Source organism: Lytechinus pictus, chromosome 18 (assembly GCF_037042905.1).
Source record: "Lytechinus pictus isolate F3 Inbred chromosome 18, Lp3.0, whole genome shotgun sequence".
Lineage (NCBI taxonomy): Eukaryota > Metazoa > Echinodermata > Echinoidea > Temnopleuroida > Toxopneustidae > Lytechinus > Lytechinus pictus.
In genome coordinates this window covers 13,685,177-13,710,021 of record NC_087262.1, presented here as the reverse complement: position 1 = coordinate 13,710,021, position 24,845 = coordinate 13,685,177, and the positions used below count along the sequence as shown (strand labels likewise).

General features: G+C 37.4%; 2 protein-coding genes across 2 annotated transcripts; both read right to left on the bottom strand.

Moving 5' to 3' along the window:
• Positions 1-8,425: 8,425 nt before the first annotated feature.
• Positions 8,426-14,229, bottom strand: LOC129281166 (cytochrome P450 2F3-like). Its single transcript, XM_054917108.2, has 5 exons — positions 13,797-14,229; positions 12,454-12,765; positions 11,682-11,863; positions 10,909-11,371; positions 8,426-9,095 (listed from the first exon to the last, which is right to left on the bottom strand). The coding sequence occupies exons 1-5, from the start codon at positions 14,161-14,163 to the stop codon at positions 8,890-8,892; spliced, it is 1,530 nt and encodes a 509-aa protein (XP_054773083.2). The 5' UTR covers positions 14,164-14,229; the 3' UTR covers positions 8,426-8,889.
• Positions 14,230-15,378: 1,149 nt separating this feature from the next.
• On the bottom strand, positions 15,379-21,200 carry LOC129281378 (peroxiredoxin-like 2A). Its single transcript, XM_064113456.1, has 5 exons — positions 21,018-21,200; positions 20,471-20,605; positions 19,350-19,464; positions 18,555-18,837; positions 15,379-15,921 (listed from the first exon to the last, which is right to left on the bottom strand). The coding sequence occupies exons 1-4, from the start codon at positions 21,198-21,200 to the stop codon at positions 18,686-18,688; spliced, it is 585 nt and encodes a 194-aa protein (XP_063969526.1). The 3' UTR covers positions 15,379-15,921; positions 18,555-18,685.
• Positions 21,201-24,845: the final 3,645 nt, after the last annotated feature.

Genomic DNA, 24,845 nt, shown 5'->3' with positions numbered 1-24,845 from the left:
TGCTAAAGGCCCTCTTCTTTTAATTATCAAATTAAAGATGAAAACATAATGATACAGTCTTATATTTTATGAAGCGGTAAAAAAAGACCAATGGGCTTAAATGTCAAGTATAGGCTTGTACGAAGTACTAACTCAAAGTCCGTGCAAGTACATTTTAATCATGCTCAAAATCAAAGCTGTGTAGTAGGCCTACCTCATGCTGTGGCCGTTTCGTAAGAATCAAACTGAATAAGCTCCCAAAGAGGGGTAATCCAGTAGGGCCCGGCGGGTAGTTATACTTCTTCCCCAGCCCCCTTTGGTAGATAATATATACCAGCAAAGAAGCAAGGGTGACTAGTATGTAACTGTTCATGGAGAATCCGGTGTCCGCATATCCAAACTTCTTCTCCTCCATTTTACCTGTCAACTTCGTCTAGTTGGGGCAGACAGTGTAGCTCTATGGTAATACACTTCTATAAATATTTGCACACTGTCCCAAACGGTCGGAAGCGTGCATGTTTGATATCGAGGTCAAAGCCAAATACGTAGTCTGCTATGCAGACTCTGAATGGCTCGTATGCGGCTGGGATGTCAGCGCGCGCAGCGGGCTGATGCTGGTTTGCGAAGCAAACCAGTCTGAAAGGGCGAGCGAAGCGAGCCATTTCAGCCATAGTAGACCTAGTCTGCTATGCAGACTCGTTGAATCAGCTGTGGTACACACACTGCAGATGTGGGTCTATATTTGTAGACTACTTAATACGGGAGGCAGGCGCGGGCGCGCGTTTCCGTTTTACACCCTGGCGAAGGCATTTTCCGGAAAAATAGCCACAAAGCGACTAGTGAAGAGTCTACGTCTACGTTTGTTTACATAATCAGCTGGGCGCGCGATCCAAAAGTCCGCACCGAAGATATCCGCAGAACATACATGCAAATGCAGCTGAGCTTATAGACCAAAAGCTTCAGTCTCTGTATTTTGGTTGTTCCGCTGAACTATATACGTTGGCTTCATGATTTTTTTTTAAAATATCGCACATGATCGTTTATATGAATGAAAACAAATAATAGCTAAAATATTGAAAAATAAAACACATAATTACTTTTTTTCATATTATATCTATCCTTATATCTATCATATCTGTCTATCCACTATCTATGTTATAAATCAATCTATGGAACTACATAGTACATGATATATCTATCTGTTAATTTGTCTATCTACTCTGTCTCTCTCATTCTCTATCTACCTATCTATCTGTCTATCTATCTATCCATCTGTCTCTCTTTTATTTCTCTCTATCCATCTATTAATCTACTCATGTGCAATATCGACACTGCTTCGACTTCCTTCGGGAGTCTATTTCCTCAACTCCCGCCTCAACTCTACTTTTCCCTTTTTTGTGCTCGATTCGATTCAATTACTACTTTATTTACTTGTTACCATTGTTAAATGTCTTGTATTGCATAATGATTTTTTTTTTCTGAAGGTTGTCTCCTATTCTCTTTCAAATTCCACCTCTTGCTTTCCCTTCTCTTTGTCTTATCCCAATTTCTTTCCCTTCTCTCACCTCTTTCTTCTTAATCTTTCATTCCGCTTTTTTCTTCTTTGGTGACACTTTGTAGTACTTTTGGCCTTTTGTATTTATTTATGATACATTTCTTTTTCATCTGTATGAATTTGTATTGTATTTGATATTTATTTATAATGTTTACTTTATATTTTGTTATGATTCTATTTGTATGTAAACATTCACTTATTTCAGTCTTTGACTGCTTGTGATTGTATTTTGACAGTTTTTATTGCAATAAAATCAAATATATATATATACATATATATATCTTAAATTCTCTCTATCTATCCATCTGTCTGTCTTTTTTTCTCTCTCTCTATATATCTATCTATCCATCTGTCTGTCTTTTTCTCTCTATCCGTCTATATATCTATCTCTCAAATTATATCGATATCTATCTATCTATCTATCTATCTATCTATCTATCTATCTATCTATCTATCTATCTATCTATCTATGTAACTACAGTATCTATCTATCTGTTAATCTTCTCTGTCTCTCTCATTCTTTATCTATCTAACATCTATCTATCTATATATCTATCTATCTATATATCTATCTATCTATCTATCTATCTATATATCTATCTATGTCTCTATCTATCTATCAGTCTTCTATATCTATCTTTCGGCATCTAAGTGTATCAATCCATCAAACTTCAATTTTCTTTCTATTATATGTATCTGTTTATTTTTATTTTGTCTGTCATTCTATTCATTTAGTTAATAATTTATATTTAGAAAAAAAAACTTTTTCATAAATTTTCATTAAAAAAAACGTAACTGCAAAAGCATGTTCGGATTTCACTCATATGACTGCTCTCTGTACATGAAGTGCCGAGGAACTCTATGCTCTGATAAGTAACTGCAGATTGCATGCGGTGGTGTGGGACTCGCCTGTGGCAACCAGCGACGTGTGTAGACTCTTCACTAGTCGCTTTGTGGCTATTTTTGCGGAAAATGCCTTCACCAGGGTGTAAAACGGAAACGCGCGGGGCGCTCCGCGCTTTCGATTATGATTCGGTATCCGGGTTCGGTATTCGTCCTGCCGTGTCATATTTAAGTTTCTGAGTTTTACTGATTGGATATTCTTTTAATCTTTCCTGTATTCTTTAATTATGTTTTATCATAGTATCAGGTAGCTGGTACAACCAAACGGAAAGGGTTGACCAATGGCCAATGGCTGTGAACATGGGTATCGATCGGTGCATGGTGGGGGCCGAGGGGATGACTGACACAAATATTGTTCCCCTGTGTGTTTTTTTCTTCAGTTTAGGGTGTGGGGTCAGTAACATTAGAATTCTAACATTTTAGTGGCCAAACATGGCGTAAACGGCACTATTCATTTCTTCAAAGCTACGTTTTTGGTTGCTGACGGTTCTAACTTTCGCATGTTCACACCAGCAGGCTTTTATGATGCGTTATCATTAAACTTATTGGGCCAATCCATAGTCCGGGTTATAATTGAGCAAGGTGCCACACGGAAAAGGAGAAATTTTCATATAGTACTGCTAGACCAGTTTTTTACGCTGAATATGAATATATGAGGTAACCAGGCTGTATCCTGAAAATTAACCCGTGAGGGCACTTTTTTCAAAATGGCCGCCAACTTTTTATAACATTTGAATTTTCGTACATAGATTTTGACATAAGCATTCCATTGCCACAAAATTAGTGTCATATGAAAGACAAATAAATTTCCTACAATTTGGTACTATTTATAGGGGATAAGTAGGTTATTTGGCTGAGATTTTAAGTAGAAAACTGCATTTTTTGTCATTTTTTCCCAAAAATTGAAAATTTTGCAAATACATGATTTTACATAATTCTAAGAAAAATGAATCAATTACCTTGAAATGTTCCAGAAAACTTTATTAATATACTATTATTATGTGGATGAAATTCCAACTCTGTTTTATTCTTTTAGCAAAATTATAAGGTATCAAACTACAATACTTCAATTTCAGAAATGCCACTTTTTGTATGCATTTCCATAGACTATACGTATAACATGTATACACATGTATGTACATGTATAATGTATAGTTCAAACTTAAATGCAATTATCTCCGCTCTTTAACCACTTGGAGAGTTAAGAGTAGGCTTTTCTCTATCAGCTAAATAAAAAGAAATGTTGGCACATCAAGGTCTGACCCTCTCATGGGAATGGGGGTGTCGAAGTCACCCCCCCCTGCCCTTGGCTATACCATGTTGTTGTATATTGCCTATTTGTTGGGAAAAAAATACTGTTTTTTTGAGCACCCATTGAGGCAAAAACAGGCATATCTGCTATATACAGTACAGCCACTTTGATTGCTTTGAAACTAATTGGAGAGGAAACAGTAGGCTTTGCTCTACCAGCTACATCTAAAGAAGTGGCACATCGAAGCCTACTCCTCTCGGGGGGGGGGGGGGGGGCTTTGCTAAATATTTCCAATTTATTTGAAAATTCACAATTTTGGACACAACATTGAGGCCAGAAAGCGTTTGTGCTTTGTTGTACACCCCATTTTATTGATTTGAAACCACTTAGAGAGGAAAGAGTAGGGTTTGTTCTACCAGCTACATATAAATAAGCGCTGGCATATCAAACCCTAGCCCTCTCAGGGGCTGTCTAAGTCAACCCCCCTTCTATGTCATGTATATTACCGATTTATTGGATATTTCACCATTTTGGGTCACCCATTGAGGCATAAGGGGGTTTCTACTATATATCATATAGCCAATTTTATTTTCTTGCAAATTACTTGGAGAGGAAAGCGTAGGCTTTGCTCTATCAGTTACATATTATTAAGAAGCGCTGGCACATCAAAACCTACCCCTCCCAGGGGCAGCCGCTGTCTAAGTAGACCCTCCCCCTCTTTATCATGTTTATTGCTTATTCATTGGAAATTACATCATTTTGAATCACCCATTGAGACAAAAGGGCATTTCTTCTATATAGTACAGCCAATTTCATTTTCTTGCAATGACTTGGAGAGGAAAGAGTAGGCTTTGCTCTATCAGCTATATATGAACAAGTGCTGGCAAATAAAAGCCTACCCCCTCCGGGATGCTGCTGATATTACCCCATTCCTTTTGCATTATTGCATATTTATTTAAAAAATCACCATTTTGAAGCCCCCATTTAGGCAAAAAGGCGTTTCTGATATATAGTTCTGCCACTTTTACTGCCTTGAAACCACTTAGGGAGGAAAGAATAGGTTTGCTTTATCAGCCACATATAAAGAAGTGCTGGCAAATAAAAGCCTACCCCCTCCAGGAGGCTGTCAAAATCACCCAATCCCTTTTGCATTATTGCCTATTGAAAAAAAAAATCACCATTTAGGAACCCCCATTGAGGCAAAAAGTCATTTCTGATGATGGTTCTGCCTTTTTTCACCTATGAAACCACTTGGAGAGTAAAGAATAGGCTTTGCTTTATCCGCAATATAGAGAAGTGCTGGCAAATAAAAGCCTACCCCCTCCAGGAGGCTGTCGAATTCACCCCACCCCTTTTTCATTAATGCTTATTTATTGGAAAATTCACCATTTTGGAGCCCCCATTGAGGCAAAAAGGTGGTTCTGATATATAGTTCTGCCACTATTACCGCCTTAAAACTACTTTGAGAGGAATGAGTAGGCTTTCCTTTATCAGCTACATATAAAGAAGTGGCTCTACTATATACCAGAAACACCTTTTTGCCTCAATGGGGGATCCAAAATTGCGAGTTTTCCAATGAATTGGCCAAAATCGTAAAAAAGGTGGGGTATTATCTTTATTCCCCTCAAGTGGGTCAGGCTTTGATATGGCAGCAATTTGATATATACAGCTGAAAGAGGGGAACCTACTCTTTCCTCTCCAATTGGTTTCAAGGAAATGAAATTGGGTGTTTTATACAGCAGATGTGCATATTGCCTCAATTGGGGCTAAAAATTTGTGGATTTTCAAATAATTAGGCAATAATGCAAAAGGGGTGGGGTGATTTGACAGCCAGCCAGATGGATAAGCTTCAATGTGCCAGCATTTCTTTATAGGTAGCTGCTAGAGCAAAGCTTGTTCTTTCCTCAAGTGGTTTCAAGGCAAAAGTGGCAGAGACGCCTTTTTGATATATATCAGAGATGCCTTTTTACCTCAATGGGGGCTCAAAAATTGTGAATTTTCCAATAGATATTTATTTATTTATTTGAAACGATTTATTTCAACAAGGGTATCTATAGAGGCTGAAAAGCCGAATTGCATAACCCTTTATTATCATTTACATAATAATTCAATCAACATCAAATAAAAAAAAGCTCAATTTACACGAATTCTACATCATAAGAAATATCAAAACACATAGAATGTTTGTTTATCATGTTGGGGCCGCATGTATTAAATATATAGATAGGCAATAGTGCAAAGGGGGGAGGGGGTGATTTCGACAGCCCCCAGAAGGGGGTAGGCTTTTATTTGCCAGCACATCTTTATACAGTATGTAGCTGATAGAGCAAAGCCTGTTCTTTCCTCTCTAAATGGTTTCAAGGCAATAAAAGTGGCAGAGACACCTTTTTGCTTCAATTGGGGCTCAAAAATGGTGACTTTTACACAAATAGTCAAATACCGAAAATGAAAGGGATAAATTCTTCAGCCCCCCTGAACATTTTGAAGGGGATAAGCTTCGATTTGCCAACACTTCTTTATATGTAGCTGATAGAGCAAAGCCTACTTTCTTCTCCAAGTCATTGCAAGAAAATAAAATTGGCTGTACTACATAGAAAAAACGCGCTTTTGCCTCAATGGGTGATCCAAAATGGTGAAATATCCAATAAATATACATGATATAGAAGGGGGGTTGACTTAGACAGCCCCTGAAAGGGCTAGGGTTCGATGTGCCAGCGTTTATTTATATGCAGCTGGTAGAACAAACCCTACTCTTTCCTCTCTAAGTGGTTTCAAATCAATAAATTGGGGTGTACAACAAAGCACAAATGCTCTTTGGCCTCAATGTTGTGTCCAAAATTGTGAATTTTCAAATAGATTGGCAATATTAAGCAAAAGCCTCCCCCGAGAGGGGTAGGCTTCGATGTGCCACTTCTTTAGATGTAGCTGGTATAACAAATCCTACTGTTTCCTCTCAAAATAGTTTCAAAGCAATCAAAGTGGCTGTACTGGATATAGCAGACATGCCTGTTTTTGCCTCAATGGGTGCTCCAAAAAACAGTATTTTTTCCGACAAATAGGCAATATACAACAACATGATATAGCCAAGGGCAGGGGGGGGGGGGGAGGGGTGACTTCGACACCCCCATCCCCATGAGAGGGTCAGACCTTGATGTGCCAACATTTTTTTTATGTAGCTGATAGAGAAAAGCCTACTCTTAACTCTCCAAGTGGTTAAAGAGCGGAGATAATTGCATTTAAGTTTGAACTATACATTATACATGTACAAACATGTATTATACATGTTATACGTATTAGTCTATGGAAATGCATACAAAAAGTGGCATTTCTGAAATTGAAGTATTGTAGTTTGATACCTTATAATTTTGCTAAAAAGAATAAAACAGAGTTGGAATTTCATCCACAAAATAATAGTATATCAATCAAGTTTTCTGGAACATTTCAAGGTAATTGATTCATTTTTCTTAAAATTATGTAAAATCATGTATTTGCAAAATTTTCAATTTTTGAGAAAAAATGACCCAAAATGCAGTTTTCTACTTAAAATCTCAGCCCTATAAATAGTACCAAATTGTAGGAAATTTATTTGTATTTCATATGACACTAATTTTGTGGCAATGGAATGCTTATGTCGAAATCTATGTACGAAAATTCAAATGTTATAAAAATTTGGCGGCCATTTTGAAAAAAGCGCCCTCACGGGTTAATTTTCAGGATACAGCCTGGTTACCTCATATATTAATATTCAGCGTAAGAAACTGGTTCAGGAGCACTATATGAAAATTTCTCCTTTTCCGTGTGGCACCTTGCTCAATTATAACCCGGACTAATAAGCAGTTGTGCTTCCTTTGATCCATCCACATGTAAAATATATTTTTTTTCAATGATTGTATATCTAATTTTAATTGTGGAAATAACGTTGAATTTGAATATTGGATGTCTTACGCATTTTCATAAAGGCATTTGTCTGTAATTTTCACCGACTTAATTACCACAAGTCATTCGGGTACAAGGATTCAGTAGGCTATAATACCTACCTGTGATATTCATAGACAAAACTCATGAAACGCTTATCAGATCAGGGATTTTTAATCAAAAAGACTAGTACAAAAATGGTAAAAATACAAAATAGGTTATACCATTAGATTCACCCCTTTCTATTGCCTAAAATTTAAACAAGTGACAATTTATCATTAGAAATTGGTAGGATTAAAAAAAAATGTATCAAAGTCTACCCTTTCTTTCTTGCTGAAGTATTTTTATTCATAAGTTCATCAATTATTCATTCATTTAATTTATTCATTGTATTTTCCTTCCCTTTCGATTTCATTTTCTTATTTTATTGTAAAAAAAAAAAAAAATTACAGACAAGTTTTTCACGACTGTTTCAGAAACGAATTTTGAATTTTCTTTTTGGTCACATCATGGGCACTGACGAAGAGTGTGAAATTATCTTTAATTTTTTGAGCTACGCTCCTTTTAAAATCTACGATTTTATTTATACGGCATTAATACTAAACCAATTGTGATTATGTTATTCCTTATGCCGAAGCAGACTATTTCTATTATACACACACACCCTCACACACCCGCACACACTCCCACACACACACACACCCACCCCCCCCCCCCCACACGCACATACACACACACATATATATATATATATATGTGAATGAATTGAATTATGAATATAAAACAAGATCATCAGACGAAAATTAACAAAATTTCTTTTAAAAGTGTGATTCCCTACTTGCTGTAAACAAGCTTTTAAAGGATAGCAAGTTTATTAACTGTGATAAAATGAATAAAATAGAATTTAAAAAGTATTATATACTTTTTTCTCCCCTTTACCGCATCGACCTGCTCTTTTCTTGTTACAATTTGTCTTTAAAACAATAATAATAGTAGCAACAACAAAAATGAATACAACTCGTATCCTGTAATAGCAATGAAGTATCAATTTTATTAAAATATGCGTACATATATTGTGTGATTTAATTTGATCCTTTTTTTCTCCTCCGTAATGTTCGATTTACATAATTTTGTAACACCACGAATGCGCTTATCACCTCTCAGTCACTGAGTAGGCTTTGTATAAATTCATATTTTTAAAGCTCCAACAGGGTTCTCAAAAAAATAAATTGCATTATAATTAAAAAACATAAATTTAAAGTATATTCATATGCATTTGTTATTCTTATTCTGGTTTCGATGTGACTGCTGATGGAGGGATTTTAGTTGCTCGTAACTCATACTGATTAGGTCTGAACGTAGCGCCCATGCTGCCCCCATGATCCCGCGGGGCTCCTTCGGGTAGAGTCAGGGTGAATCTCTGGAGAACGTAGCTCAAGATGAGAAATAGTTCCATTCGAGCGAGTTGGTCACCAGGACAAGTTCTTCTTCCTGCATGGAATAAAGTGATGAAGTGGAAAATTGGATATTAATATATTTGTAACATATTACGAAGCACACTCATGCACAGAATATACGCCCCCCCCCCCGTCAGACGGATAAACACTAAATTCTTATATTGTATACATAGTAAAAACGAAATTAAACAACATGCAACATGTATAAATTTTACACGACCTGGTTTACGGTTGTTCTTTAGAAACAAATGGTTAAACGAATCAAGCAACTCTGTTCAACTTGAGTCCGTTGACCCTACATTATTAATGTTATTATCAATTCCTACTGAAATTGCATACCCAGTATAAATTAGCTTTTTATCATCTGCACACTTTTAAATCTTTGTAGAAATTGAAAAAATCGTTCATTTATAAGGAAGTCTGTCCCACTCCACCAAAAACCCATATAGAAAGACAAGATCGTCGAGAGATGGGCTGAACACTTCGACATCGTAAAGGTATCGTGCCACCCTCCCACCTTCCAGACTTTGCTGCGATCGACCGAATACCCCAATTGCCAGTCCGTGAGATGGAGGATTCTAATCCAAATTTAGAGGAGACCAAGGAAGCCACATCCCTAGTAAAATGTGGCAAAGCAACTAGTTCAGACTGCTTCCATCACGGTACTGTCTTACAAAGAGTTGCCATTGATCCGAACAACCACAACTATGGAAAGCCGCCAACATTAACATAAAAAAAGCATGTTTGTTCAACATGTTTTGTAGATCTGATGTATGTTCATACATTCATTGTTTTCTTGGAAATTCAGTGTGCTTCTCTTTGCTTACAAAGGACATTGTGCAAACTTCCTGCAGAAAAAATTATGACACTGATGGATTTCCATATAGCTGACGTTGATCGGATTAATCGTAACTCTTTTTAAGACGGGGCCCTGGGGTCTACAAATAAGGTGACATGGTACTATATGACTTACGAGGAGCTTGCCGAACCTTTTAGTATACATGTACAAATTCAAAGGAAATTGCCAAACATTATACAATCATGGCAGTATATCTCTGCTGCTTTTTGCAGGAAAGATTCTGACCAGAACGCTACCTGACTTCCTTGTAGCACACTTTAGCAAGGTCTTCTACCAGAAAACCAGTGTAAATTTCGGGATTATTCAGTTAGTGTTAACTAGCTGCTAGGAAACTACAGAAGAAATGTCAGAAAAGAACCAATTTTATTCCAACTATGTTGCTCTAGCCAAGGCCCAGGCAAGGATGCTGTTGAGGGAAATGACCTAAGAATCATGATGATTTTTTTTTTGATGTCTCCGAAATTTCATCATCATGTCCTGCTACAGCAACTGCAGCATGGAGCGCTAGCTCGTTTGCAAGACAAAGTTAGGAGATTGCTATAATCATTCCTTGTCTGCAACGGAGTCAAGCAAGGCTGTGACTTGCCCCCATCTTTTTCATCTGGTATAGCTGCAATGGGGACAGAAGACTCTTGGAAATGTATTTCCATCGGTTAACGCTAAGATGGTTCTCTAATTAAGGAGCCTTCTGTAGCATATTGACGTTAGACATCACATCAACAAGGTTTACTGATGACAATAATATGAATAAGATCATTAGTTTAGGACGCCAAAAACAAATTTTGGGGGTGTTTGGTTTTAGGTGATCTTGTTGAATAGCTTATTCGTTGATGCCATACCATTTGTGCCTACCATGCCAAAGTCATAGCGCCGAAATCGACTTCAAACCGACCGATCATATGCCATCTACTCAAAATAACATTCAGCTTCGAGCGGTCGGTCTCAAGTCGTTCTTATTGGTGTGACTAGCATTTGTGATGATACTCACCATAGCTAAAAGGTAAGGGTTCTCGCGATCTATCATAGGAGCCTTCATCATCCAGAAATCGTTCAGGTTTAAACTCGTCCGGATCCTCCCACAAGGTAGGACTCCGCGCCAAAAACCACAGATTGACCGTGACCCTTGTGCCGACTTTGACGTCATATCCGGCTATCTTGCTATCACGTGATACAATGTGCGGCGCCACGTAGGGGATGACGGGCCTCAGTCGAAGACATTCCACAACTGTTGATTCCATGTACGGCATCCTCTGACGATCGCCGTACCCCGGGAGACGGTCTCGGCCGACGACGTCGAAAATTTCATGACGAATTCTTGATTGAACATCGGGATGACCTGCGAGGAGATGCAAGGCCCATCTGAAAGCTGAGATGGTTGTTTCGTAGCCTGGAAACATGGCATCCCAACAGGTCTGCAGCATATTCGTGTCATCGAATGTTGTTTCAGGATTCTAGAAGGTATCATATTTGTACAAAACTCGTCAGGAGATGATGCATTCCCATCTTTCATTCACAAGATAAGAATGACAAAAGCGAAAAAAGCATCGCATATAATAACTCTTCCATGTTACATCAACTTAAAATCTGTAATGTTAGCTCACATGATGCTATTCCAACCAATCACTAAAAAGGATTTTATTTAATTCAGGTAGGATGCACTGCAATGCATAAATATATATGTTTTTTAAACATGTATAATTAAAAGTACCTCCTGATCATAGCATTGTACAACATATCAGACTGACAATAATTGCTATGTACCTCGGAGCTATCAGCTATCTCTTTCAAGTAGCAGGACATGAAGTCAGTAGGTAGAACTTCCGGGACAAAGTTCGCCTTGTGTTCGTCGACATGCTCCTTGATAAAGCCTACCATTTCTCTCATCAGATCAGTCAATTGACGTTTAGCCGGTAGGGGTAAGGAAACAAGACCAGGTATCATTCCTAAATTAAAGTAGTCAAAGTGGTAGCATAATGAGGAACCGGGCTTGAATTTCCCTTTTCTTAACATGCCTGATGTCTCTAATGGATGATTGTGGAAGAGACACAGTAACCAAACCCCTTCGTTTAAGAAAAGATTTAATGTATTAAAAAGAATTCTTGACCGTAATTATCTTCAAATGATTATTTTCCTGATCTAAGGAGATTATGATTTTCTTTTCCGTTTGCTGTATGCGTCTTTGGTGCCAGCGCTATAAGGTGGAAAGGACAAGGGGAGGGGGGGGGGCAGTTCACCAAAGTTGTGAACGAATGAAAACAGAAGAAGAAAAAAAAGTTAAAGAAACTAGAGTTATACAAAAAGAGGGGTCTGGGTCGTATGAAATATCCCTTTTATTCAATTGCGAAAGCATTCTTGCCCCTATCAAAATAGTCTGGCGCGAGCCATGTCCTAGCTGGTACAAATGAGAGAGAGAGAGAGAGACAGACAGACAGAGGGAAATAGAGAAGGGGAGATGGGGAAGATGGGGGGGGGGGGGGTGAGGGAGAGCTAGTAGAGGAAGAGACAGAGAAACAGCATGAAAGATCGGTATTACCGAACAACCCAGCAGGTCCAATGATGTCGGCAAGTCTATTTGAACAGGTTGCCATTCGCAGCAAGGTGGGATCGTCATACTCGTACGTCCTCCCTGCGACTATCTTCAGGATCACATTGGAGATGGTCACCATGACCAGATCGGAAGGGTCAAAAGGTTGTCCTTCCTGTTTTTCAAGTTCGTCCAGGAGACGAAGCCCCTGGGCCTGGATGATGTCTTCAAACTTGATGACACTGGCGTTGACCTTGCGGAAGACGGTCAGGAAAAACCGTTGCTGCTCCTTCCATACCGGTCCGCTTGCAAAGGCGATCCCTGCATAGACGAACACGATTTCTATCTACATTGTTACTTATTTTTGGTATAGATGATGTTATACTATATATTATTTCTTAGGTGGTCATATCATTTTGATAAAGATAACAATCATGAATAGGCCTCAAAATAATGATGATGGTGATGAAAAAGTTAAGGATTTATTATCATCATTGCTATTATCATAATCATCATCATCATAATCACCACCACCACCGATCCATCACCGGCATCAGAATGTGAAAATTCAGCTATTCATTTCTGGACCCCAGCTTATGTCCTGAATATTTTATTTCTCATGTTTGTACTACAACATTTTATAAAGAGGTACGTTTATAAAAATTTCTAGAAAACGCACTTATTCCATCCAAACAGACAAATAGATAGAGAAATTACAATAGAGTAGTCTGATTCGGAAGAGTACGACTCACCGATCAATAGAATATAATAGAAAAATATCAATACCTGTAATCCATCGTCTCGTGTATTAGAGGGATTTCGATTTGAATTTCAAGGGAGATATTTTAATGTTTATTCAGAATTTGCCTCCCTTTCACTTTCTATCCATCTTTCTCTTTTTTCCTCTCATTCTCTTTATCTCCCTTCACTCTTACCTTCTCTCATTCTGCTGTCAAATAAAAGGCACATATCAGAAACAAGTTCTTTCAGAGAAGGAAGATATTGAAAATAAAGTATATCACCTGGCGCTTGTAGATACGGATCATCTGTTGACAACATGCCAAGTTTTGTTATTATTTATCAGATAATATGCCTATATTACTGATATGATAACTAAATAGTGTTCAACAATGTTCAGTCATTTTAGTGATTACATAGGAAAAGGAGATTGTACATGCAGAAGGCGACTATATGTTTGTATATGGTATGACGGCAAACGAGAAGACTGATATTGAATTTTTTTTTTTCATTTCAGTTTTGAGTGTATCGCTTTTCATTCGTTTCCAAACACTACATACACTATTTTCTCACTTAACTTTTTGGCACCTCAATGGTACAATCAACCACCTTACCTGTATTTTCTCTTCCATAGATCGTGATGCATGCCGGGAAGGGGATCCTGTCATTGACATAAGGATCCTGTAGTGTCTCCTGGATCAGCTCCTTGTCGCTCAGGACGACCACCCGGCCTCCTGCAAGGGTAAACGAGAAAATCCCGCCATACTCCCCGCTCCATTTAAAGAGCAGTTCATGCTGCTGAAGCTTCGAGAAAAGCAGGGTGAAGACACTTCCGAGGAACGGTAGACCTGGCGGACCAGGGGGGTGCCTCAGACCCGTCCTGGGACCGATCCAGGAGTAGACAAGTAATAGAACGACCGCAGCGAACAGCACAGATAGACTCGGAGTGCCGAGAAGAGACGATATCGCAAAGTCCGCCATTGATTGCGATGAAATATTAATGTACAATATATTGTTTACTTGTGTGTGGAAGAGTCTATATGGAACCCAAAAGAATTACGGTGTTATTGTGAATTGCAGGGGAAGCACGTATGGTGTTTTGCATGCATGATGTAAGAAGTCATTGAGGCATTCATTAAGCCGGTTATACAATCCGTACCTTTGACAGTTTGGGGATATAGATTATGGGTGGGTCGGGCCGGGGGGGGGGGGGGTTAAAAACCTACCCTTACCTAAAATCAACGTACTGTATATAGGTGTAAACTTATAATAATTGGAATAATAATATTGACCTGTCTGTTTACCTGAAAATGCCATCTTATTTATGAATTTTTTTCCTTTGTACTACGTTTGCATTTTTGTTTTGTATCATACACCCCCAAATACGAGTATCTTACTACTGAGGGGGCTATACCATGTTTTAAAAAATACGAAAGTAAATAAACAAATAATGCTTGATAAATTTATTCATGTTTCGATTCATTCAGGAAGAAATCCAAATTAAGAAAGACATATTCCCATTTGAAATATTTGCTGCCACTTTCAAAAGGAGGGGGGGGGGGGCACTTTTCTGCATGAACGGCATATTCATATTAAAAATATGACTTTCAAACATCCGGCCCGTGTCCCCCCTTTGATCCGCCACTGGTGTATGGTCTACTGATAGACCGAGTGGTTATAAAGCATAACAACTTAAAATTCATGTTCTATAAATATATATATATATATTGTATTAAGAAACAGTGCATAATACCAAGGAACGTTTATCATTTTATAGTAAGAAATATCCACATGTTGGTATAACTTCGAAGTATTTAGAAACATTATGTTTACTGTATCAAAGTAAAAGAGGTTAATGGTCTACTTCCTGACTGGGTAATGGTTATCATAAACCCCTAAAATTAACACCTCATGTAGGAGATGTTTATGCATGTATTTAGTAACTTAGAAAAAATAATGTTCGCAAAGGGAATAAAATAAGATTTATCCACCGAATGGTAATTTTGAAGCATTCTGAAACACCAATTTTGGACTCTATCAAATCAACAGAGGTCGGAAGGTTTACTCATGCTCCTACTGTAATATTCGATAAATATCATCATCATCATGATCATCATCAGCAGCAGCATCACCATCATCATGGCATCATCGTCATCACCAATCCAATTTCAATGACAGAAGACTGTACGACGAATCTAATATCATATTCAGAGTCATTTATTTTCACTGGAAAACAGATTTCATTCACTCTAAGCAATTGCACAATCTATTTTGTTCAGAAAAAAAACCTACGAAGTGCACATCTCGAGACAATTTCTGCATCAAATTGCTTTTGAAATCGATCCGTCATTAATATCATAGTTTTTTTTCTATTTAACGTATACTGTGCGATTGTTTGAAGTAACAATATATTTTACATGATTGCATATTAAATTGATATATCATTATATACATGAACACAAATTATTTAATAATTTTAATATTTCAGGAGATTAACAATGCTATGTATAAAACTTGGACACTGTATACCTGTTTCGAAATAAAATAAAGACGTATAAGAGTCGAGGAAAATGACAAGATTCCCCCTCCCCCCGGAAACAAGAACAGTTTGAAAATGAAAACTCGTTATGAATATGGCAAATTCTCCATGAGGACGTACGTATTCTCTTTTTTTTAAGCTCCAGTCTTACCAAATAACCGACTCCTGACTGACCGAATTCAATACGTAATTTCCAATGCCTCACATTCAGTGGCGTACCTGGCATATTTCGTCAGGGGGTGGGGGGGGGGGGGCAAGTGACAAGAATGAACAAGGTGGGGGGAGGTAGTAGGCATGGACGTATATAGGTACAATTTTTTCAAGCAGGGGCTGATAATAATTGCCCAAATATCAACTTCACAATTTTAAATTTTCGAGCGAGCAAAGCGAGCGAACATTTTTTAATTATTATTTAGCCTTTTACATGATGTGAAACGTGCAGAAATTATACATTCGGTCATAAAATTACCAATACACGAGGATATTTGGGCACCTCGCAGTCCTCGTTGCCCTGCATTTTGCAGCCCATACACGTTTGGATGTGTAGGTCTGGCAGTGGCACTGAAGGTGGGAAAGGTTACCCAGGGGTACCTAATAAAACAGTTTGGATCTTGCTACTACTGATATTTGCTATCGGGCGATTGCACTTTATTGTCGAAATTAATTTTTTTTTTGTATATCATTCCAGAAATGAAATGTATTGGATCGTGATCGATATATTTCTAATCAAGTGGTAATTGCAATGTTTATATAAACATACTTCTTTTATTCCTCTTTGAAGGTGTTTACATTATGTTCCCAATTCTGCTGATTTGGAGACGTTATAAAAAAGGTATTTGGCATTGAAATCAGTTAAAAGTAATAATATAAAAATGATAATTGCGAGCGCGAAGTGCGAGCTGATTTTTTTCTAAAAATTTAGACATGAAACGATACATTTTGTGCCCTTAATTATTAATACGATGGGTATCTTCCTTAATAAATCATACGAGCGCGAAGCGCGAGCTAAAAATTTTGATATTCCTAACTGGACACTAGACATTCTAAGTAGTTTGACATGATGGGTATCTAAAACAGTCGTGCGGGCGCGAAGCGTGAGCTAAATCTTTTGATATTCCGACTTAAGAACTTGATATTTTAAGCACTTTTAGAAACCATGAACAAATTGGTTTCTAACTTAATAATTAATAGATGCGAGCTGAAAACTTGAGATATTCCCCCTGAAAAGTGGGCATTCTAAGCACCTTTTAAAAAAAAAACTATGAACAAGATGGTAGTTAAAAACAATTAATTGGTGTGAGCGCGAAGCGCGAGCTGAAAATTTTTGATATTTCTACCTGAAAACTTTACATTCTGAGCACTTCATTTAAAGGTCAAGTCCCCCTCGTAAACATGTTGATTCGAATCAATAGAGAAAAATCAGACAAGCATTATGCTGAAAATTTCATCAAAATCGGATGCAAAATAAGAAAGTTATAACATTTTAAAGTTTCGCTTATTTTTCACAAAATAGTTATATGCACAATTTAGTCACATGCAAACGCGCGAGAGAATCGATGATGCCCCTCACTATTTCTTTTTGTTTTTCATTGTTCGAATTATACATTATTTCAATATTTGCAGATTTGACAATAAGGACTAACTTGACTGAACCATAAATGATAAGCAATGGTAATTCAACATGTTCAGGAAGAAATAAAACTTTGTTTCACAAGGACAATGAGGAGAAATTAGAATATTTCATAGAATAAAATACAAAAGAAATAGTGAGTGAGTGATGTCATCAGTTCCCTCATTTGCATACCGACCGGGATGTGTGCATATAACTGTTTTGTGAAATTAAGCGATACTTTAAAATATCATAACTTTCATATTTTATATCCGATTTTGATGAAATTTTCAGTGTTATGCTTGTTAAAATTTTCACTTTTTATGCAAATCAAAATTTTGTTGGGGTGGACTTGTCCTTTAATTATGAACAGGATGGAATTTTATGCGTTTGCGAAGCTAGAGCTGAAATTTTTGATATTCCGACCTAAGAACTTGATATTCTAAGCAATTTTTGTAACCGTGAACAAATTGGTTTCTATAATGATATATTTTTGATTTTTTATATTCCGACCTGAAAACCGGACATTCTAAACACTTCATTCAACTATGAACAGGATGGAGATACCTAAACAGTTATATATATGTGAGCACGAAGTGCGATCTGAAATTTTTGATATTCCGGCCTTAGAACTGGATATTATAAGCACTTTTTGTAACCGCGCACAAATTGGTTTCTAACTAATCAATTGACGCGAGTGCAAAGTGTGAGCTGAAATTTTTTGATATTTTAACCTGAAAACTAGACATTTATTTTAGGTATCCAACTAAAAACTTGATGCAAGCGCTTAGCGCGAGCGAAATTTTTATTGTTTTAATTGCATTACCAAAAAGATGTTCTGTCCCTGGTCAGCCAAGTCCGTACTCACTATCTGTACAGAGAGCTCTAAAAGTCGCATTGCGTAAAAATCACAATTTACCGATAAAAGTGTACAGTTTAATTGACATTTACCGACAAAGATGGTTGAACTAAAAAACCGATTCAGTTGGAACAGCCCCGTGTGCCCGACAGTTTATATTTTTTTCCGACAGTCAGCAGTCCAGTTTTTTTTCCCTTTCTCTTAAACTCTTTCTTCTTTTTCCCCTTTCCCCTTTTTTCTCTCTTTCCTTTTTCCTCTTTTCTTTTTTCTTTCCCTTTTTTCGCTTCCTTTTTGTGTGTGCTTGTGACTCGTCAGGGGGGGGGGGGGGTGGGCAGTCTGCCCCCCTTAGGTTCGCTAGTGCTGACATTGGTTGGTTTGGGGTTGGTTTCATTGGTGTGACTGTAGTATTATTATTCAATCTTTAGTGGTGGCAGCGGCGGGATGCAGATCAGTGAATAATAAATCTTTCAAGAATCAGAACGTTTTAGTCCTCTCCTTATTTTTCCGCTAATGGTTTGATCTTGTTAGCTGCGTCAATGACATTTGATGTTTCGACCATGTCCCCGAATGATTGGTTAGGGTATTCATAGATGAGCCCCGTCTCTCCTGGGCCGATGACAAAGATTCCTCCGAGAGTCCAACCGTCACCTGATTCAGAAAGAGAGGGAGAGGGGGGGGGGGGGGCATATGGGACAATGACATACAAAAATAACGTTATTTAACATTATTAACGCTATAGGCCTAATTCAAATAATGCAAAGTTGCGAGTGTGTCACATTAATTATAAACAAGAATGTCATAACTATAATGATTCGATACTTTGAATCCAGTAATGGTCGCAATCCCTGAATCGGTATAATTTTATACATGACCCTCAGATGGGAAAGAAAAAGAAAAAGATGATGACGAAAATACACTTCTTACATGATCAAAACGTTTTAAATCTAAAGGCACACGAAAATCTGAAGTAAGGTGTGAGAAATAAGCAGCAAGATCCTATTTACAAGACAGAGAGCCTATACTCACAGGCTGCAAAATTTTAAGAAAAAAACGCGATATTAGAAATAATTACGCTATCTGCATTTAATTATCAAAGGCTGATTTCATCGATATGATAAGGCAAATTTACTTAATTATTATTTTTTTTTAATTATACTCACCTTTCAAGTTGAGAGGAATACCCTGTTTCTTGAACTTCCACCCGACTGAAAATGTGTCTTTCTTGAAAATGGAGAAGAATCCCCTCTTTCTGAATTTTGGTCCATAGAATTTCATCTAGACGATATAGGATCAATCAGGATTTGATATTCAGAGTCAAAGTAAATAATAGAGGTTAATTGAAGATGGAGAAGATGGCGGTGAAGGTGGTGATGTTAATGTCTGTCATCGACGATTGGGGTAACTAGAGAAGGTATGGGGGGGGGGGGTGATTTATGAAAGAGGTTGATAGATTATGGTGTGTGCGTAGTCGTGTTGGTGTAAGGTGCCGTAGCTAAGTGGTCTAAGGCGCCCGACTATTCCATGGAAGTCCTGAGTTCGAGTTCGATTCCCGGCACGGCCTTCGAGCAAGGCATTTTATCTACACTACTCTTTTTTTTTTTTTTGATTTGATTTATTTGTTCACATTCCACAAAAACATACATCTTGAACATAATTTTGAGAAGATGACAAAAAATACATAGTTGTAGTGTTTTACAAAGAAATACAATATCGTGAAATATGAGGAACCTATTAAAAAGCAAAGCTTGTAGACATATAGGTTTTCATCTTGTATCAAATAAATAAAAGATTCTATGTGCATTGTTGATACCACGTTTGCAGTGTTAAGAAAAAAACGTGAGAGAGAGAGAGAGAGGGAGAGAGATAGATAGATAGTAAAAAAAAGGAGAGGATGACGCAGGGGCGGATCCAGCTTTTTATAAAGAGGGGGGGGGGTTGGGGTGGTATGCGAGGGAGCGTAGCGACCGAGTCCAAGCGAGCGGAGCGAGCGAGGGGGGAGGGTGTGGGAGGGGGGTGTCCCCCCTCCCACAGTAGGGAAAATTTTTGAAAATCTGTGTGTGAAAATGGCGTTTTCTTGCATTACAAGTTTAAAAAAAAAGATAAGATTTTAAAAAATGGTCCCCAGATTTTTTTTTTTTGGGGGGGGTTGCAACCCCCCCAACCCCCCCTCTAGATCCGCTTCTGATGAGGGTAGGTGCTGTTATAGTGATAGCAGTGTAAACGGAAAGATCGACATGATCGATGACTCGAAGTATAGGAGTTGACGGAACCTCGGACTCACCTTGGTGTCAAGGAAAACTTCGCCATCAAAGAAAGGCAGGAAGTCTTGGTAGCCAAGCGATTCTCGGAGAACAGCATAAAGCTTGATACCCCGGGCATCCAGCTCTGGCTTCAAGGAGGAAACCGTTCTGGCTTCCTATAAGGAGAAGAAAGCCAGTGAAGATTATTGAGACAGCACAGTTATGATCCATCCTTGTACATAACAGCATAAACATACGATTACATCATCAATGATATCGACACGGTTAAAAAAAACCGCCAAATTACTATAGGGGCTAGGCCTGGACGTTTTCGCCCACCGGGGTCTTAATTTCTGTCCAGTTATTTCGTCAAATTGATCACTACCGGGCAACTTCCTTAGAATATCTCGATCTAGGTAACCTGATCACGTGAAAGAAGGAAACGTTGTGTGTTTGAACATTAAGCTCTTTTTTGTGGGGGGGGGGGGGTGTCTTTCTGTATAAATTTCGTTTTAGTTTCAATACCTATACAGCTTTAATTTCCGGGTAACTTACCCCCTTACACAAGGATCATCCAGGCCTCCTCACTGCCAGAACCACGGCTCCGTTGTCCCTCCAGAGATCTTTCGCTTTGAAAAGCTTCTTACCAACTTCCGATCCTTCTAGGAAAGTGAGGTTTGAGAGCTGGGTGTCCCCAAGAATCTGAAGGGTGGCATCGGCTAGGTACGGCTCCGTTGCCTCGGTTGACCTGTGGTTCGTACCGGCGGCCATAATCTTCTGCGAGATGAATGAAAGAATGAATGAATCAATCAATCAATGAATCAATCGATCGATCAACAAATCAATCAATCTATCAATCAATCAATCAATCAATCAATCAATCAATCAATCGATCAATTTATCAATGAATGAATTCATTAATTAATACAGACAATATTTTGTGGATATAGTTGGTAAAACACTCTGTCTATACTGTATAGCACAAATTATAGAAAACGTTATAATTAATCAATTTAGTAAAAGAAAAAATATTAGTGCAGTATCATCAAAGTCAATACTTACAATGATTCTGAGGTCAACACTTTATATTATCAGCGCTCTCTACAAACACAGCAACATATTATATATTTTTAATTAAATTTTACTTTTTTAACGTGGGCAAAGATCGCGTTGGCCATGCAACCCTGATCATTTTGAAGTCGTGATCAAAGTACATCTGTGACCTAATAAAGACATTGAATTTCATGTTCATGTATGAAAGGATATTAAGTTACATTGTCATTAAGACAGAAAAAGTGAGTAGAAAAGGCCTAAAATAGAGAAAAATATTAGTGTCTATTAGTTTTAAGGCCTCCAAAAAATTGAGACCAAAATGCCAACTAAGGGAACCCATGACATCACCAACTCACTATTTCTTTTCTTATGTTATATATTCGAATTATGATTTCTTCCTCGTTGTAGTGTAGAACAGTGTTTTATTCCGTGAGTGTATGGAATTGTTATTGTTGTAATAATAATAATAATAGTCAGTTCTTTTATAGCGCATAACACATTATGAATAACATCTCTATGCGCTTCCAAAGGACTTGGATATTATTACCCTGGCTGTAGCTCAAGCAGCTTTTACGCGCTCGGCATTTCAAGGAATAAATTCCTGCCAGGTACCCATTCACCTCACCTGGGTTGAGTGCAGCACAATATGGATTAATTTCTTGCTGAAGGAAACTACGCCATGGCTGGGATTTGAACCCACGACCCTCTGTTTCAAAGTCCGGAGACTAATCCACTGGGTCTCAGCGCTCCATATTGTAACCAATATTGGTGATAAAAAACCCGAACTTTTCTATGTATTAAGTTATTTATAATGTACCTTTTCTTATACTTCTCTAAGTTCTCTTTACTTTTATGTTTTGCTTTCTACTAAGTGCATTGAGCATTTAATTTCATTTCATGGTTTATTCAATAGGCATGTATCGCAGTAAAAACTGTATTACACATGCTTTGCAGGGTATCAATTAAAATACATGGTAAGAAAAATACAGAGACATTTAATCAAAATGGAAACGACGCTATATAAATCCTATGTATTATTATTATTTCCATTTATTTCCATTTATTATTCCTCATTTCCATTTATGCTCAATATTATACTGTTTTTGTTTGTTTTACGAAGTAAGAATGCTCGTCTGTAATATTGTACTTGATTTGTATTACTTTATATTACTTTGTATTATGTTTTGAATGGAAATGGAATAAAGAATTGAATTGAATTGGATTATTATTATTATTATTATCATTATTATTATTAAATGAATCTGTGCCATCCCGGGCTCTCTCATTGTACCCCCAATGTGCATAATTGTGCATTAATTGCTTTGTGAAAAAAAGTAAAGTTACAAATAAAACAATTTTCCATCCGATTTTGATGACATTTTCCATAGTAAAGCTTGATTTGATTTTCTCTATTGTTCGTATCAACTTGATTTTGTCCAGGAGTGGACTTGACCTTTGATAGAAGATTAGCTATTAACAAAATAACGACATAACAAACCATTATTGTTGAAAATGACATTCACAGAGGATTACACAGGGCTATTCCAGAGAACATAATATAGGCCTATAATGAAAGACAGTGAAAGAAATTATCTATCAGCCTTCTGTGTATAATTATAATCTTTCTTTGAGATAGACACAGAGAGATGGAGAGAGAGAAATATGAGAGAAATGAGACGGTTTGGGATTAAAAGATAGAAAGGGAGAAAGAAGGGGAGATAGAATTACGATAGAATAGAACAGTGGGGTACAGATGGGGGGGGGGGTGGCTTGGGGGGCTCTTGCCCCCCCCCCGCCCCCCCCCCAAAAAAAAAAAAATCAAGACCAAGAAAAAAAAAGAGAAAAGGATGAAATATAATATTATTTCCTGAATATTATGTCAAAGTCTATCACAAAATTATTGATATTTTGGAATAAAAATGTTGAAATTTTTGCTTGCTCGCTCGCAACTTTTTAGTAAATTTTGAGCGATACGCCATATACCCTCCTCAAATTTTTGATATTCGTTACGCTACTGGAATATAATATCATAAAATGAAATAAAGTTTTACGGTAAAATGGAATATAACGTAACAAATTTCATTTTAATAGTCGACTTGCTATTGCACGGGTGCAATATTCCTCTGAATATCATGTGACGCGCATTCATCCAGTCAGCTGTCAAGGATAAATTGGAATAGTTTATATGATATATTATATTATAGATATATATACATAAAAAGTATAGTATAATATGATATAATGTAAAATAATATATATAACATAATGTGATATTAATAGTAAAATATAGTACAATGCAGTAGAATGAAATAGAATGCCAAACAGAATATAATAATATAAAAGAAGAGAATACAATAAAATATCAAACAAAACACTATCATACTTATAGAAAGGATATATCACTGTGGGATATGTGATAATATAAGCCACTTCATTTTACCGACGCTCGTGTTGCACCCCACAGGAATTACAATAGCAGGGGCCTGGGAACAATTTTTTATTAGGGGGTTAGTTTTGACAAAAATTGACAAGGCTCCCCCATCCCCCCCCCCCCACAACAAAAAACACACAAATCGTAAATAGATGAAAAATGAAAACCAATCAAGAAAAAAAAAGTTATCACTCCCAAAAATGAAGGTAATATGGGGCAAATTTCACATTTCGGTATACCAACCTGATCGATTTCCAGAGGTTGCTGACCGTGCTGCCTATATGGTGTATGATCATTTACCGTTATTAAAAACCAACTTTGTAGTCCAAATAGGCCTAGGAATGAGACCAGTCTGAAACCCGCGCGCCGATCAATGCATATTATGAATTTGCCTCTATATTTTGTAACAGGATATACTCACACTATATGTTTTTCCCCCGCAGTATGCTATATATATGTAAGTCCAATTTATTTGAAGGAGACCACGTACAGGATAAATGGAAACTTCTCTATTACCGTTCTGTGTCCTGTATGCTGAACGTCGATTGTAAAGAATGGTGATCAATATTTGCCACGGTTTAGCACTTATGTAATTATGCAAATAAATGGAACTCTACTAGTTCCTCGATCTTCAGTCCCAATGAATAATATAGTCTTAAAAGTCAGAGTGTGAGTGCCCCGGGGTCATGCAAACTGTGTATGTGTGTGTGAGCCCCGTGTGATCGAGCTGGCTCATGGGGAGCCGGAGGGATGCCTGCTGCATGATTTGTTTTCTATTTATTTTTATTATTTTCTTAATTTCAGTGAAAAACTTTCCTTCTTTTTGGTCAAGTTTTCCAATATCATATTGATGATTGTCGTTTTGGCTAATCTACGTACGGGCAGTATAGCTCCTTAATTTATTTTTTTCAATTCGCAATGCAGCTAGATCG

What these genes read in the sequence shown, in the direction of transcription:
- LOC129281378 (XM_064113456.1), bottom strand. Translation starts at nt 21,200, where the DNA reads ATGGCCGCCGGTACGAACCACAGGTCAACCGAGGCAACGGAGCCGTAC. An exon ending in ACGGAGCCGTGGTTCTGGCA is followed by an intron (nt 20,606 to 21,017) that starts GTGAGGAGGCCT and finishes TTCTCCTTATAG; the next exon opens with GAAGCCAGAACGGTTTCCTC. An exon ending in AAGTTTTCCTTGACACCAAG is followed by an intron (nt 19,465 to 20,470) that starts GTGAGTCCGAGG and finishes TATATCGTCTAG; the next exon opens with ATGAAATTCTATGGACCAAA.
- LOC129281166 (XM_054917108.2), bottom strand. Translation starts at nt 14,163, where the DNA reads ATGGCGGACTTTGCGATATCGTCTCTTCTCGGCACTCCGAGTCTATCT. An exon ending in AGATAGCTGATAGCTCCGAG is followed by an intron (nt 11,372 to 11,681) that starts GTACATAGCAAT and finishes GATACCTTCTAG; the next exon opens with AATCCTGAAACAACATTCGA. An exon ending in ACCCTTACCTTTTAGCTATG is followed by an intron (nt 9,096 to 10,908) that starts GTGAGTATCATC and finishes TATTCCATGCAG; the next exon opens with GAAGAAGAACTTGTCCTGGT.